Consider the following 17,687-nt stretch of genomic DNA (forward strand, 5'->3'; position numbering starts at 1 on the left):
AAAATGTTCCCTTAAAAACTCACTGGATTATTGATGAACAAGTCCTATACCCATACACTGGATAGTGAGTATAACTAAGGTATACAGAATTTTATTGTGGTAACTCAAAGTTAGTACACTCAAAAAAGTATACTGTGGATGTTTATGGATTTATGACCAGAAATGACGACGGAATCTCATTGCGCAAAGCTTGTCGGGATACAGAGACGGCTTGAGCGCCATATTGGAGTGTAACTAACTAGCTATTGTTATAAATAGGGTCGGGGCTGCTGCTAGCTGAGTTTACATGTTTTCTACAAGTTTGTTCTAAGGAAAAGAGAAAGTTCTCGGTGGGTCATGAAAGAAATGTCAGCGTAAGTTGTCCACATGCTTAATGCATTGTAATATTGTCCTCTCTTCAACATGTGTGTTGTTGTAGAAAGATGATAGAATAGCTAACGTTAGCTAGGCTAACATAGCTAGCTAGGCTAACACGGCTAGCTAGTTACTAACGAACGGCTATCATCACAACAATGCGAGGCTGAGGGAGTTAGCGAAGCTAACAAAGGCCTAGCTATTTGGTGCATCTGCTAACTTGGTTAGCTTGCTACTCGACACGGCAATCAGAGACATTTCAAAACTAGCTTGATGACTCGATGGGTTTCAATATTTCGTTGTTTGTATGTTATTGTAACTAGCCAACGTTATTTAGCTAATTATTCATTAACGTTATTTTGTTTATAATCAACGCTAGTTAACTTGTTAGCTAACATCGTTAACGTTAGAGCCTTTGAGTTCCGGTATATAACGTTAGCTAGATGGTCATATAGATATATGGTCGTTAACGTGTGCTGGCTACCAGACTTTCTAGCCAACGTTTTTGCTAACTAACTTGCCTTTAAATAAGGTAACATTAGCTGTCTGGATTATTTTGTTGTAAACATCCCTGTGTAGTGACCAATAACAGGTCATGTGGAGTTGACGCCTGCGTCCCTGCGTCATGTCAAACAGGTGCTCGCCTCGTTAGCTACCTATTAGTGCTAAATCTATCCAGACCAGCTCAATGAATAGGAAATGAATGAAGCACCATCAAAGTAACGTTAAGTTAGTCCACGGTTTGTGTCTCTGATTTTCACCCAGTGAGTGCACTAAACACATAGGATGGCTCTTCAAATGCAAATATGGTTTGTTATGGTATATGTACTTCAAACAACTTTGAACAATTCAACAGGACATCTAACTTTAGCTCGCCATAGAGTAAATGGGTGGCTTTGGAAAACAAAAAATTGCTACCTACCTAAACGTTAGCTAAGTGATAACTAGTAAACAGAATGCTCAACATAAAAATATATATTCTTTATTGCTATGATTGAAGTGGCTGACTAAACTCAACTCCATGGTGAAGGAAGTTTCTGATGAACTCCCACCAACAGCGGCGATGTCATTTACAAAATAGCCTCCAACACTCTACTCAGCAAATTGGATGTTGTCTATCACAGTGCCATCCGTTTTGTCTCCAAAGCCCCATATAATACCCGCCACTGTGACCTGTACGCTCTTGTTGGCTGGTCCTCACTACATATTCGTCGCCAAACCCACTGGCTCCAGGCCATCTATAAATCACTGCTAGGCAAATCCCCGCCTTATCTTAGCTCATTGGTCACCATAGCAACACCCACCCGTAGTCTGCGCTCCAGCGGGTATATCTCACTGGTCATCCCCAAAGCCAACACCTCCTTTGGCCGCAATTCCTTCCAGTTCTCTGCTGCCAATGACTGGAACAAACTGCAAAAATCTCTGAAGCTGGAGACGCTTATCTCCCTCACTAACTTTAGGCATCAGTTGTCAGAGCACCTTACCGATCACTGCACCTGTACACAGCCCATCTGAAATTAGCCCGCCCAACTACCTCATCCCTATATTGTTATTTATTTTGCTCATCTGTACCCCAGTATCTCTATTTGCACATCATCTCTTGCACATCATTCCAGTGTTAATACTAAATTGTAATTATTTTGCACTATAGCCTATTTTATTGCCTTACCTCCATAACTTGCTAAATTTGCACACTGTATATTAATTGTATTTCTGTTGTATTTTTTTGATTTTTGTTTTGTTTTACCCCATATGTAACTCTGTGTTGTTGTTTTTATCGTACTGCTATGCTTTATCTTGGCCAGGTCGCAGTTGTAAATGAGAACTTGTTCTCAACTGGTTTACCTGGTTAAATAAAGGTGAAATAAAATAAAAAATAAAAACAGAGTTGAGCAGAGACCAGGCTTTGTGGAATTCATCTCGGACTACATCGATTCGCCCGAGGTCAATACTTTTAAAAATGTAAGTTATGAAATGCTTACCTTGTACCTATGTTTGTCCTCTGTAGTTGCGTGCCTTTCTTTGTTTGCCAAAATCCATACTTTTTCAATAAATGTTAATAAAATACAACCACTGACTGTTTGCTCATTGCTGTTGCTCTAAGATCTCAACTCTGCGCATGTGCCAATTGAATCTCGACAAGGAAACAATTGGTGGTGGTATTTGATTAACGTTTTTATTAAAAAGTATGGATTTTAGCAAACAAAGGCACACAACTACAGAGGACAAACATAGGTGTAAGGTAAGCGTTAAATAATAAAATATTTGTGTAGTATTGACCTCGGACGAATCGATGTAGTCAGGGCTGAATTCCACAAAACCTGGTCTCTGCTCAACTCTGTTGGTGGAGTTAATCAGAAACTTCCTTCACCATCGAGTTGCGTTTAGTCGGCTAGACTGAAGTATATGTACTGCAAACAACTTTGGTCAATTCAACAGGACATCTATCATATCTATAACATACTCTTCATCCTCCTCTCTGTGTTGACTTGTAAAGGAACAGTAACAGTATGCATGGCGGGCAGCAGCCTCAGAAACACTATGGCATCACCTCGTCCATCAGCATGGCCTTCCCCAGGGAGGTGGACCACCAGTACACACACAAGCTCAGCGAGGCCATGAAACCCTTTGGGGTGTTCGAGGATGAGGACGAACTCAACCACAGGTGAGATGGAGTTCTCATGAAATAAAGAAAAGATGCCTGCACACTGATGAATACTCCTGTTGTTTAGATTTTTTTTATTTTTTATTGTGTAATGTTTCCACCCAAAATGTGTTTTCTTACACACCTGGGCCCGTATTCAAAAAGCATCTCAGAGTAAGCATGCTGATCTAGGATCAGGTCCCCCCCTGTCCGTATAATCTTATTCATTTAAGATCTAAAAGATGAAACTGATCCTTTATCAGCAGCACTCGTGCTCTGAGACTTTCAGTGAATACAGGCACGGGTTGAAATTGAGTTGTATTTGTTCATTTAATGACCTTATTTTGCTTCAGTGTTTTCCAAGTTGAAGAGTTGTTGTAGGTTTACGTTCTTTTCATATGTTTGTCTGGGATATGCTGGGTTTCGTAGTGGACAGGTGAATTGATTGACATGATGGTACTTCCCACAGACTCGCAGTTCTTGGGAAGTTGAATACATTTGTCAAGGAATGGATTGCCGAGATCAGTGAAACAAAGGTAGGTTCCTTGAAGAACAATGATGACTGAACTGTGTGTGCGCGTCAGTGGTTGCTTTACAGAAAGCAAATAATTCCTACTCTGCTACGATGTCAATGGGAGAATGATGTGTGATCATGCTGAATGATGTTGATGTTAATTCCCCTCAGAACCTCCCACCATCGGCGATAACCAATGTGGGGGGGAAGATCTTCACCTTTGGGTCTTACCGGCTGGGAGTTCACACTAAAGGTAATGTCCTGTCCTGACTCTTAAAGGGAACAAGTGCATGTCTGCATGAGCCACATTGACATGTTAGTCGTTTAGCACACTTATCCAGAGCCACTTACAGTTAGTGAGTGCATACATTTCCATACTGGCCCCTCGTGGGGAAACGAACCCACAACCCTGGCGTTGCAAGCGCCATGCTCTACCAACTGAGCTGTCAAAGGTGTAGTTAAGTTGTGTTTGTGTTGCAGGGGCGGATATTGATGCCTTGTGTGTGTCTCCGCGACACGTGGAGAGGACTGACTTCTTTGACTCATTCTTTGCAAAGCTCAAACTGCACGAAGAGATCAAAGACCTACGGGTGAGTCAGGATAATATTCTTATACAAAAAAAATCTGAGATTTTATTGAACAGCGTGTGAGAGGATGACAGTGGAGGAAAATGGAGAGAGATTGTGTCAAAGGGCAGTAGGCCGGATTCTAACCTATGTTGACACTGTAGACGTGCTCGAGGCATGTACAGTTGAAGTCGGAAGTTTACGTATACTAAGGTTTGAGTCATTAAAACTAGTTTTTCAACCACTCCACAAATTTCTTGTTAACAAATTATAGTTTTGGCAAGTCGGTTAGGACCTCTACTTTGTGCATGACACAAGTAATTTTTCCAACAATTGTTTACAGACAGATTATTTCACTTATAATTCACTGTATCACAATTCCAATGGGTCAGAAGTTTACATACATTAAGTTGACTGTGCCTTTTAAACAGCTTGGAAAATTCCAGAAAATGATGTCATGGCTTTAGAAGCTTCTGATAGGCTAATTGACATCATTTGAGTCAATTGGAGGTGGACCTGTGGCTGTATTTCAAGGCCTACCTTCAAACTCAGTGCCTCTTTGCTTGAGATCATGGGAAAATCAAAAGAAATCAGCCAAGACCTCAGAAAAATTATTGTAGACCTCCACAAGTCTGGTTCATCCTTGGGAGCAATTTCCAAACACCTGAAGGTACCACGTTCATCTGTACAAACAATAGTATGCAGCCGTCATACAGCTCAGGAATGAGACGCGTTCTGTCTCCTAGAGATTAACGTACTTTGGTGCGAAAAGTGCAAATCAATCCCAGAACAACAGCAAAGAACCTTGTGAAAATGCTGGAGGAAACAGGTACAAAAGTATCTATATCCACAGTAAAACGAGTCCTATATCGACATAACCTGAAAGGCAGCTCAGCAAGGAAGAAGCCACTGCTCCAAAACCGCCATAAAAAAGCCAGACTACGGTTTGCAACTGCACATGGGGACAAAAATCATACTTTTTGGAGAAATGTCCTCTGGTCTGATGACACAAAAATAGAACTGTTTGGCCATAATGACCATCGTTATGTTTGGAGGAAAAAGGGGGCAGCTTGCAAGCCAAAGAACACCATCCCAACCATGAAGCACGGGGGTGGCAGTATCATGCTGGGGGGTGCTTTGCTGCAGGAGGGACTGGTGCACTTCACAAAATAGATGGCATCATGAGGAAGGAAAATGATGTGGATATATTGAAGCAACATTTCAAGACATCAGTCAGGAAGTTAAAGCTTGGTCGCAAATGGGTCTTCCAAATGGACAATGACACCAAGCATACTTCCAAAATTGTGGCAAAATGGCTTAAGGACAACAAAGTCAAGGTATTGGAGTGGCCATCACAAAGCCCTGACCTCCAATCCTATAGAAAATGTGTGGGCAGAACTGAAAAAGCGTGTACGAGCAAGGAGGCCTACAAACCTGACTCAGTTACACCAGCTCTGTCAGGAGGAATGGGCCAAAATTCACCCAACTTATTGTGGGAAGCTTGTGGAAGGCTACCCGAAACGTTTGACCCAAGTTAAACAATTTAAAGGCAATGCTACCAAATACTAATTGAGTGTATGTAAACATTCCCCACTGGGAATGTGATGAAATAAATAAAAGCTGAAATAAATCATTCTCTCTACTATTATTCTGACATATCACATTCTTAAAATAAAGTGGTGATCCTAACTGACCTAAGACAGGGAATTTTTACTAGGATTAAATGTCAGGAATTGTGAAAACTGAGTTTAAATGTATTTGGCTAAGGTGTATGTAAACTTCTGTGTTCTCCTGTACCTTTTTGACTTGGCATGTCAATCGCTTTAACGTGATGCATTTCTTGTTTCAGGCGGTGGAGGATGCCTTTGTGCCTGTGATCAAATTCAAGTTTGACGGCATCGAGGTAATGGGGTTTGGATGTACTAAGTGGCGTCTATCTACACTCTGGGAGATATGTATACCACCAGAGTGGGTTTTCACCAATGAAAATGTTAATGATGGAGCAAACGCTTTCATTCAACATTCACATCCAACACATTGACATTCATATTGAAATAGAACAGAACCCAGATCAGGCTGTAGATCGACCTAAACACAGCTAATCCTTGAAGATTAGATCAGACCCTGGAAATGGGAGGTTAATGATACGCGTGGTCAGAAACCACCTGGCAGACCCAAGAATGCGAGAATTTTTCGCATATTTGAACAGAAAGCATACGTAGTTATAGTATACTATTGCCATAAACATAATTATAACATGATCACTATTTAATCGTCACACAAAATCACAATATCCTGTAGTGGATACAGATTATAAGCAGTACAGTAATTCACAAACTGAGTACTGATCTAGGATCATGTGTGCCTTAAAGTCCTACTGAATTAGCGGGGTCCCAACTGAACCTAGATCAGCACTTCTACTCAAGAGACTTTGTGAATTTGGGCCCAGTGTAATTGAGTGTCCCTGCTCTGTCTTGTTGCCGGGCAGATTGACCTGCTGTTTGCGCGGCTGGCTCTGCAGTCCATCCCAGACAACCTGGATCTGAGAGGAGACTCCCACCTGAGGAACCTGGACATACGCTGCATCCGCAGCCTCAATGGTACTGTTGCTCTCTTCCTATGGAACTACGTGGTACTAGTAGTAGTAATACAGGCCATTTAGCAGACGCTTTTATCCAAAGTAACTTAGTCATGCGAGCATACATTTTACACGGGAATCGTACCCACGACCCTTGGCGTTCAAGCACTATGCTCTACCTACTAAGCCACACAGTAATCTACTGAATCAAAAATATAAACGCAACAATTTCAACAATGTTACTGAGTTACAGTTAATATAAGCAAATCAGTCAATTGAAATAAATTAATTAAGCCCTAATCTATGGATTTCACATGACTGGGCAGGGGAGCAGCCAAGGGTGGGCCTTGGAGGGCATAGGCCCACCCAATTGGGGGCCAGGCCTAGCCAGTCAGAAGCCGGATGTGAAGTTCCTGGGCTGGCGTGGTTACACTTGGTCTGCAGTTGTGAGGCCGGTTGGACATAATGCCAAATTCTCTAAAATGATGTTGGAGGCGGCTTATGGTAGAGAAATGAACATTACATTCTCTGGCAACAGCTTTGGTTCCTGTAGTCAGCATGCCAATTGCACGCTCCCTCAAAACTTGATACGTCTGTTTGTGTTGTGTGACAAAACTGCACATTTTAGTGGCCGTTTATTGTCCCCAGCACAAGGTGCACCTGTGTAATGATCATGCTGTTTAATCAGCTTCTTGATATGCCATACCTGTCAGGTGGATGGATTATCTTGGCAAAGGAGGAATGCTCACTAACAGGGATGGAAACAAACATTTTAGAGAAATAAGCTTTTAGTGCATATGGAAAATGTCAGCCATTTTTTATTTCAGCTCCATGAAACATGAGATCAGCACTTTACATGTTACATTTATATTTTTGTTTGGTATACATGGTACTACATAGTACTAGGACATATTAATACATGGTACTACATAGTACTAGGACATATTAATACATGGTACTACATAGAACATAATACTAGGACATAGTAATACATGGTACTACATAGAGCATAGTGATACATGGTACTACATAGTACTAGGACATAGTAATACATGGTACTACATAGTAGTAGGACATAGTAATACATGGTACTACATAGAGCATAGTGATACATGGTATTACGTAGTACTAGGACATAGTAATACATGGTACTACATAGAGCATAGTGATACATGGTATTACATAGTACTAGGACATAATACATGGTACTACATAGAACCTAGTACTTAGTAATACGTGGTTTTACATTTTAGGCATTTAGCAGACGCTCTTATCCAGAGCGACATACAGTAGTGAGTGCATACATCTTCATACTGGTCCCCCGTGGGAATCGAACCCACAACCCTGGCATTGCAAGCACCATGCTCTACAAACTGAGCCAAAAGGGTTCATAAAACATAGTACTAGGACATAGTAATACATGGTAGTAACTAGTAATAGGCCATGGTAGTACCTAGTACATAGTAATACATGGTAGTACATAGAACCTAGTACTAGTACATAATAATATATGGTAATACATAGAACAGTGCTTTCAGAAAGTATTCATACCCCATTACTTATTCCACAGTTTGGTACAGAAATCTCATTTACATAAGTTTTCATACCCCTGAGTCAATACTTTGTAGAAGCGCCTTTGGCGTTGATTACAGCTTTGGGTCGTCTTGGGTCTGTCTGTATCAGCTTTGGACATCTGGATTTGGGTACTTTCTCCCGTCTGTCCTTGCAGATTTTCTCAAGCTCTGATAAGTTAGATGGGGAGCGGCGGTGAACAGCAATCTTCAAGTCGTTCCACAGATTTTCAATTTGATTCAAATCTGGGCTTTGGCTGGGCCACTCAAGGACTTTCACATTCTTGTTCTGAAGTCATTCCAGCGTTGCTTTGGCTGTATGCTTGGGGTCATTGTCCTGTTAGAACGTCAATCTTCGCCCCAGTCTAAGGTCGTATGCGCTCTGAAGCAGGTTCTCATCAAGGACTTGCTTGTATTTGGCTCCATTCATTGTTCCCTCTATCCTTACCTAGTCTCCCAGTCCCTGCCACTGAAAAGCATCCCTGTAGCATGATGCTGCCACCACCACCATGCTTCATGGTAGGGATGGTGTTAGACGGGTGATGAGCTGTGCCTGGTTTTCTCCAGACATAGTGCTTTGCGTTCAGGCCAAAAAGTTACAATTTTTGTCTCATCAGACCACAGAATCTTTTGCCTTATGCTCTGTCTTTCACGTGCCTTTTTACAAACTCCAGGCGTGCTGTCATGTGCCTTTTTTCTCCAGAGTGGCTTCCTTCTGGCCACTCACATGAGGCCCATATTGGTGAAATTCTGTAGACCATTGGCCTTCTGGCAGGTTCTCCCATCTCCGCCAAGGAACTCTGTAGTTCTGCCAGTTGCTCAGTTTGGTCGGACGTCCAGCTCTAGGCAGAGTCTGGGTAGTTCCATGTTTTGGTTTTATACCCTTCCCCAGATATATGCCTCATCACAATTAAATCTGAGATCTACGGGCACTTCCTTGGACTTCATGGTATATTTTCTGCTCTGACGTGCACTGTCAAATGTGGGACCTTGTAAAGAAAGGTGTGTTTTCTTTCTAAATCATGTCTAAACAATTGAATTGGTCACAGGTGGACTCCAAGTTGTAGTGACATCTCAAGGATGATCAAAATAAATTGGATGCACCTGAGCTCAATTTGGAGTGTCATAGCAAAGGGGTGTCTCCTGAGTGGCGCAGTGGTCTAAGGCACTGCATCGCAGTGCTAGCTGTGCCACTAGAGATCCTGGTTCGAATCCAGGCTCTGTCACAGCCGGCCGTGACCGGGAGACTCATGGGCGGCGCACAATTGGCCCAGCGTCGTCCAGGGTAGGGGAGGGAATGGCCGGCAGGGATGTAGCTCAGTTGATAGAGCATGGCATTTGCAATGCCAGGGTTGTGGGTTCGATTCCCACGGGGGGCCAGTATAAAAAAAAAAATTATTCACTAACTGTAAGTCGCTCTGGATAAGAGCGTCTGCTAAATGACTAAAATGTAAAATGTAATGTAATGGGTGTGAATACATATGTAAATTAGACATTTCTGTATTTCATTTCCAATACATTTGCTAAAATTTCTAAACATGATTTCACTTTGTCAGTATGGGGTATTGCGTGTAGATGGGTGCGGGGGGGAGAGAATCTATTTAATCCATTTTGAATTCAGTCTGTGACACAACAAAATGTGGAATAAGTCAAGGGGTATGAATACTTTCTGAAGGCACTGTAAATGTATCATAATGCAGAAACCCCAATGTCCCACCTCTCTAACTACACTACATGGCTCTGAGGTAGACTGTGAAGTGTGCTGCAGAATGAACATGTTCATGTATAGAGTTTCCAACAGAGGTGCATGACTGGTAGAAGTTTAATCTGGGCTGGGCAGATCTCGGCTCTCAACCAATACCTGACCTCAACCTTTTAGACTCGTGTCATAGACGGGACTGACTTAACCATTTTGAATTCAGAGGGTAATACAACAAAATGTGGAATAAATCAAGGGGTGTGAATACTTTCTCAAGGCACTGTACATAGGAATAGTACATGGTACTACATAGTACTAGTATGTAGTAATACATGGTACTACATAGTACTAGGACATAATAATACATGGGACTACATAGTACTAGGACATCGTAATACATGCTACTACATAGAACCTAGTAGTAGTACATAGTAATACATGGTACTATATAGAACAGTAGTAATACATGGTACTACATAGAACATAGTACTAGTACGTAGTAATACATGGTACTACATAGAACCTAGTACATAGTAATACGTGGTATTACATAGAACATAGTAGTACTACATAGAACCTAGTACATGGTACTACATAACCTAGTACATAGTAATATTTGGTATTACATAGAACATAGTAGTAATACAAAGTACTACATAGAACCTAGTATGTAGTAATAATTGGAATGCATAGAACCTAGTATGTAGTAATACATGGTACTACATAGAACCTAGTACGTAGTAATACATGGTACTACATAGAACCTAGTACGTAGTAATACATGGTACTACATAGAACCTAGTACGTAGTAATATGTGGTATTACATGGAACATAGTAGTAATACATGGTACTACATAGAACCTAGTACGTAGTAATACATGGTACTACATAGAACCTAGTACGTAGTAATATGTGGTATTACATGGAACATAGTAGTAATACATGGTACTACATAGAACCTAGTACATAGTAATACATGGTACTACATAGTAGAGGGTCATACTGTGCATTAGGTTATAGTGTAACTAACACCGTACCCCGTATCTGTAGTCATGTTAAACTATGACTGTTACCTTTAGCCAACTACAGCACCAGCTTTGGAATGACAACGCAGTGTGTAACTAACTAACCTCCCTCCCTGTACTCTTGTTGTGAGCAGTTAGACTTTTTCTGAGACTATAGTGATGTCTTCCTTTGCTCTCCTCCTGCTCCAGGCTGCAGAGTGACAGATGAGATCCTGTACTTGGTACCAAACAAGGAGAACTTCAGACTAACCCTGAGGGCCATCAAGCTGTGGGCCAAACGTGAGTCAGCAACTACAATACAATGTCATATATTTGCCATTAATACACCATTTTAATAATATAGACTATAATATGACATTTAGCAAGATGCTTTTATCCAAAGTGACTTAGTCATTTGTTCATACATTTTACGTACGGGTGGTCCTGGGAATCGAACCCACTACCCTAGCATTGCAAGCGCCTTGCTCATACCACCCTGCATCCCACTGCTGGCTTGCCTCTGAAACTAAGCAGGGTCGGTCCTGGTCGGTCCCTGGATGGAGACCAGATGCGGCTGAAAGTGGTGTCAGAGCCCAGTAGCTGGGGCACTCTCCCCTCTGGTCTAAGGAGATCCCAGGGTAGTGAAGGGGACATTGCCATGCGTAGGGTGCCATCTTTCGGATGGGATGTTAAATGGGTGTCCTGACTCCCCGTGGTCACTAAAAATCCCATGGCACTTATGGTAAGAGTAGGGGTGTTCACCCCGGTGTCCTGGCTAAACTCCCAACCTGGCCCCATTTCCATCATGGCCATCTAATCATCCCCCTCATTCCTAATTGGCATGTGTCACTCCTCACCTCTCCACCTGATAGCTGATGTGTGGTGAGCGTTCTGGCACAAATTGGTCGCCGTGCGTCACTGAGGTGGGTGATATACATTGATGGTGGATGAGGTGAGTTTCCCCCTCCTATGTAAAGCGCTTTGACTACATCAGTTGATAGAAAACCACTATAGAAATCCAATCTACTACAGAGGACCACTATTGCAGACAGTTTACCCTCTAAAAACTCTGCCTAACCGGATACAGGACTCTACTGTAGGGCACTGAGTGACCGGGGACGTGTTCATTAAGGCACATGTAACATTTCTAGAAATATGTTAGGAGGGGAAACTAAATTCAGTGTTTTTATTGGACAAGTAGATCAGATCGTAGTACCTCCCTTTTTCACCCCTTTTCTGAGTGGTCTTCTCTGTTTTGAATCTACTGAATATGACCCATGTGTTAACAAATGTATGCACGAATGAATGTTAGTTGCTTTGGATGAAAGCATCTGCTAAATGGTATATTATTACCCCTGTGCCCCAGGCCGTGGGATCTACTCCAACATGCTGGGCTTCCTGGGTGGCGTCTCCTGGGCCATGCTGGTAGCCAGGACCTGCCAGCTCTACCCCAACGCTGTGGCCTCCACCCTCGTACACAAGTTCTTCCTGGTCTTCTCTAAGTGGTACGTACACAAGTTCTTCCTGGTCTTCTCTAAGTGGTACGTACACAAGTTCTTCCTGGTCTTCTCTAAGTGGTACGTACACAAGTTCTTCCTGGTCTTCTCTAAGTGGTACGTACACAAGGAGCCCCGTACCGCCGCTTTACGTTCCACAGCCTCTACTCCCAAAGTGTCCCAGAGCAGGAGCGCTGATCTAGGATTGGACCTTTTTTTAAAAATCACAATGTATAAGGGAGATCTGACTCTAGATCAGCACTTATCTGAGGCGCTGTGATGATATGGGTCCTGATCAGTTTAAATAGGTGTGATGATATGGGCCCTGATCAGTTTAAATAGGTGTGATGATATGGGCCCTGATCAGTTTAAATAGGTGTGATGATATGGGTCCTGATCAGTTTAAATAGGTGTGATGATATGGGCCCTGATCAGTTTAAATGGGTGTGATGATATGGGCCCTGATCAGTTTAAATAGGTGTGATGATATGGGCCCTGATCAGTTTAAATAGGTGTGATGATATGGGCCCTGATCAGTTTAAATAGGTGTGATGATATGGGCCCTGATCAGTTTGAATAGGTGTGATGATATGGGCCCTGATCAGTTTAAATAGGTGTGATGATATGGGCCCTGATCAGTTTAAATAGGTGTGATGATATGGGCCCTGATCAGTTTAAATAGGTGTGATGATATGGGCCCTGATCAGTCTAAATAGGTGTGATGATATGGGTCCTGATCAGTTTAAATAGGTGTGATGCTATGGGTCCTGATCAGTTTAAATAGGTGTGATGATATGGGCCCTGATCAGTTTAAATAGGTGTGATGATATGGGTCCTGATCAGTTTAAATAGGTGTGATGATATGGGCCCTGATCAGTTTAAATAGGTGTGATGATATGGGCCCTGATCAGTTTAAATAGGTGTGATGATATGGGTCCTGATCAGTTTAAATAGGTGTGATGATATGGGCCCTGATCAGTTTAAATAGGTGTGATGATATGGGCCCTGATCAGTTTAAATAGGTGTGATGATATGGGCCCTGATCAGTTTAAATAGGTGTGATGATATGGGCCCTGATCAGTTTAAATAGGTGTGATGATATGGGCCCTGATCAGTTTAAATAGGTGTGATGATATGGGCCCTGATCAGTTTAAATAGGTGTGATGATATGGGTCCTGATCAGTCTAAATAGGTGTGATGATATGGGCCCTGATCAGTTTAAATAGGTGTGATGATATGGGCCCTGATCAGTTTAAATAGGTGTGATGATATGGGCCCTGATCGGTTTAAATAGGTGTGATGATATGGGCCCTGATCAGTTTAAATAGGTGTGATGATATGGGCCCTGATCAGTTTAAATAGGTGTGATGATATGGGCCCTGATCAGTTTAAATAGGTGTGATGATATGGGCCCTGATCAGTTTAAATAGGTGTGATGATATGGGCCCTGATCAGTCTAAATAGGTGTGATGATATGGGTCCTGATCAGTCTAAATGGGTGTGATGATATGGGCCCTGATCAGTTTGAATAGGTGTGATGATATGGGCCCTGATCAGTTTAAATAGGTGTGATGATATGGGCCCTGATCAGTTTAAATAGGTGTGATGATATGGGCCTGATCAGTTTAAATGGGTGTGATGATATGGGCCCTGATCAGTTTAAATAGGTGTGATGATATGGGTCCTGATCAGTTTAAATGGGTGTGATGATATGGGTCCTGATCAGTTTAAATGGGTGTGATGATATGGGCCCTGATCAGTTTAAATAGGTGTGATGATATGGGCCCTGATCAGTTTAAATAGGTGTGATGATATGGGTCCTGATCAGTTTAAATGGGTGTGATGATATGGGTCCTGATCAGTTTAAATGGGTGTGATGATATGGGCCCTGATCAGTTTAAATAGGTGTGATGATATGGGTCCTGATCAGTTTAAATGGGTGTGATGATATGGGCCCTGATCAGTTTAAATAGGTGTGATGATATGGGCCCTGATCAGTTTAAATAGGTGTGATGATATGGGCCTGATCAGTTTAAATGGTGTGATGATATGGGCCCTGATCAGTTTAAATGGGTGTGATGATATGGGCCCTGATCAGTTTAAATGGGTGTGATGATATGGGCCCTGATCAGTTTAAATAGGTGTGATGATATGGGCCCTGATCAGTTTAAATAGGTGTGATGATATGGGCCCTGATCAGTTTAAATAGGTGTGATGATATGGGCCCTGATCAGTTTAAATAGGTGTGATGATATGGGCCCTGATCAGTTTAAATAGGTGTGATGATATGGGCCCTGATCAGTTTAAATGGGTGTGATGATATGGGCCCTGATCAGTTTAAATAGGTGTGATGATATGGGCCCTGATCAGTTTAAATGGGTGTGATGATATGGGCCCTGATCAGTTTAAATAGGTGTGATGATATGGGCCCTGATCAGTCTAAATGGTGTGATGATATGGGTCCTGATCAGTTTAAATAGGTGTGATGATATGGGCCTGATCAGTCTAAATAGGTGTGATGATATGGGCCTGATCAGTTTAAATGGGTGTGATGATATGGGCCCTGATCAGTCTAAATGGGTGTGATGATATGGGCCCTGATCAGTCTAAATGGGTGTGATGATATGGGCCCTGATCAGTTTAAATAGGTGTGATGATATGGGCCCTGATCAGTCTAAATGGGTGTGATGATATGGGCCCTGATCAGTCTAAATGGGTGTGATGATATGGGCCTTGATCAGTCTAAATAGGTGTGATGATATGGGTCCTGATCAGTTTAAATGGGTGTGATGATATGGGTCCTGATCAGTCTAAATGGGTGTGATGATATGGGCCCTGATCAGTTTAAATGGGTGTAATGATATGGGTCCTGATCAGTTTAAATGGGTGTGATGATATGGGTCCTGATCAGTCTAAATGGGTGTGATGATATGGGCCCTGATCAGTCTAAATGGGTGTGATGATATGGACCCTGATCAGTTTAAATAGGTGTGATGATATGGGCCCTGATCAGTCTAAATGGGTGTGATGATATGGGCCCTGATCAGTCTAAATGGGTGTGATGATATGGGCCCTGATCAGTTTAAATAGGTGTGATGATATGGGCCCTGATCAGTCTAAATGGGTGTGATGATATGGGCCCTGATCAGTTTAAATAGGTGTGATGATATGGGCCCTGATCAGTTTAAATAGGTGTGATGATATGGGCCCTGATCAGTCTAAATGGGTGTGATGATATGGGCCCTGATCAGTTTAAATAGGTGTGATGATATGGGCCCTGATCAGTCTAAATGGGTGTGATGATATGGGCCCTGATCAGTTTAAATAGGTGTGATGATATGGGCCCTGATCAGTTTAAATAGGTGTGATGATATGGGCCCTGATCAGTTTAAATAGGTGTGATGATATGGGCCCTGATCAGTTTAAATAGGTGTGATGATATGGGCCCTGATCAGTTTAAATAGGTGTGATGATATGGGCCCTGATCAGTTTAAATAGGTGTGATGATATGGGCCCTGATCAGTTTAAATAGGTGTGATGATATGGGCCCTGATCAGTCTAAATGGGTGTGATGATATGGGCCCTGATCAGTCTAAATGGGTGTGATGATATGGGCCCTGATCAGTTTAAATAGGTGTGATGATATGGGCCCTGATCAGTCTAAATGGGTGTGATGATATGGGCCCTGATCAGTCTAAATGGGTGTGATGATATGGGCCCTGATCAGTTTAAATAGGTGTGATGATATGGGCCCTGATCAGTCTAAATGGGTGTGATGATATGGGCCCTGATCAGTTTAAATAGGTGTGATGATATGGGCCCTGATCAGTTTAAATGGGTGTGATGATATGGGCCCTGATCAGTCTAAATGGGTGTGATGATATGGGCCCTGATCAGTTTAAATAGGTGTGATGATATGGGCCCTGATCAGTCTAAATGGGTGTGATGATATGGGCCCTGATCAGTCTAAATAGGTGTGATGATATGGGCCCTGATCAGTTTAAATAGGTGTGATGATATGGGCCCTGATCAGTTTAAATAGGTGTGATGATATGGGCCCCGATCAGTCTAAATAGGTGTGATGATATGGGCCCTGATCAGTTTAAATAGGTGTGATGATATGGGCCCTGATCAGTTTAAATAGGTGTGATGATATGGGCCCTGATCAGTCTAAATAGGTGTGATGATATGGGCCCTGATCAGTCTAAATAGGTGTGATGATATGGGCCCTGATCAGTTTAAATGGGTGTGATGATATGGGCCCTGATCAGTTTAAATGGGTGTGATGATATGGGCCCTGATCAGTTTAAATGGGTGTGATGATATGGGCCCTGATCAGTTTAAATGGGTGTGATGATATGGGCCCTGATCAGTTTAAATAGGTGTGATGATATGGGCCCTGATCAGTCTAAATGGGTGTGATGATATGGGCCCTGATCAGTCTAAATAGGTGTGATGATATGGGCCCTGATCAGTCTAAATAGGTGTGATGATATGGGCCCTGATCAGTTTAAATAGGTGTGATGATATGGGCCCTGATCAGTCTAAATAGGTGTGATGATATGGGCCCTGATCAGTTTAAATGGGTGTGATGATATGGGCCCTGATCAGTTTAAATAGGTGTGATGATATGGGCCCTGATCAGTTTAAATAGGTGTGATGATATGGGCCCTGATCAGTTTAAATGGGTGTGATGATATGGGTCCTGATCAGTCTAAATGGGTGTGATGATATGGGCCCTGATCAGTCTAAATAGGTGTGATGATATGGGCCCTGATCAGTTTAAATAGGTGTGATGATATGGGCCCTGATCAGTTTAAATAGGTGTGATGATATGGGCCCTGATCAGTTTAAATGGGTGTGATGATATGGGCCCTGATCAGTTTAAATAGGTGTGATGATATGGGCCCTGATCAGTTTAAATAGGTGTGATGATATGGGCCCTGATCAGTTTAAATAGGTGTGATGATATGGGTCCTGATCAGTCTAAATGGGTGTGATGATATGGGCCTTGATCAGTTTAAATGGGTGTGATGCTATGGGTCCTGATCAGTCTAAATAGGTGTGATGATATGGGTCCTGATCAGTTTAAATGGGTGTGATGATATGGGTCCTGATCAGTCTAAATGGGTGTGATGATATGGGTCCTGATCAGTCTAAATGGGTGTGATGATATGGGCCTTGATCAGTCTAAATGGGTGTGATGATATGGGTCCTGATCAGTCTAAATGGGTGTGATGATATGGGTCCTGATCAGTCT

The 17,687-nt window shown here is 42.3% G+C and overlaps 1 protein-coding gene across 3 annotated transcripts in view; it reads left to right on the top strand.

Moving 5' to 3' along the window:
* The first annotated feature begins 204 nt into the window (after positions 1 to 204).
* papolg (poly(A) polymerase gamma) overlaps positions 205 to 17,687 on the top strand; it is a 29,248-nt gene continuing 11,765 nt past the window's right edge. For 2 of the 3 annotated variants that reach the window (XR_006659065.1, XM_045216577.1), the window contains exons 1-9: positions 205 to 353; positions 2,852 to 3,019; positions 3,468 to 3,534; positions 3,684 to 3,765; positions 3,993 to 4,102; positions 5,928 to 5,981; positions 6,567 to 6,678; positions 11,142 to 11,231; positions 12,298 to 12,436. Coding sequence is in view for 2 of the 3 variants with exons in the window: in XM_045216577.1 (XP_045072512.1) it covers positions 337 to 353; positions 2,852 to 3,019; positions 3,468 to 3,534; positions 3,684 to 3,765; positions 3,993 to 4,102; positions 5,928 to 5,981; positions 6,567 to 6,678; positions 11,142 to 11,231; positions 12,298 to 12,436 (839 nt within the window). In the remaining variant the exon portion in view is untranslated. The remainder of the gene's footprint in view (positions 354 to 2,851; positions 3,020 to 3,467; positions 3,535 to 3,683; positions 3,766 to 3,992; positions 4,103 to 5,927; positions 5,982 to 6,566; positions 6,679 to 11,141; positions 11,232 to 12,297; positions 12,437 to 17,687) is intronic. The other variant, XM_045216578.1, reaches the window with a different exon arrangement.

The sequence above is a fragment of the Coregonus clupeaformis genome, unplaced genomic scaffold, assembly GCF_020615455.1.
Source record: "Coregonus clupeaformis isolate EN_2021a unplaced genomic scaffold, ASM2061545v1 scaf0743, whole genome shotgun sequence".
Taxonomy (NCBI): Eukaryota; Metazoa; Chordata; class Actinopteri; order Salmoniformes; family Salmonidae; genus Coregonus; species Coregonus clupeaformis.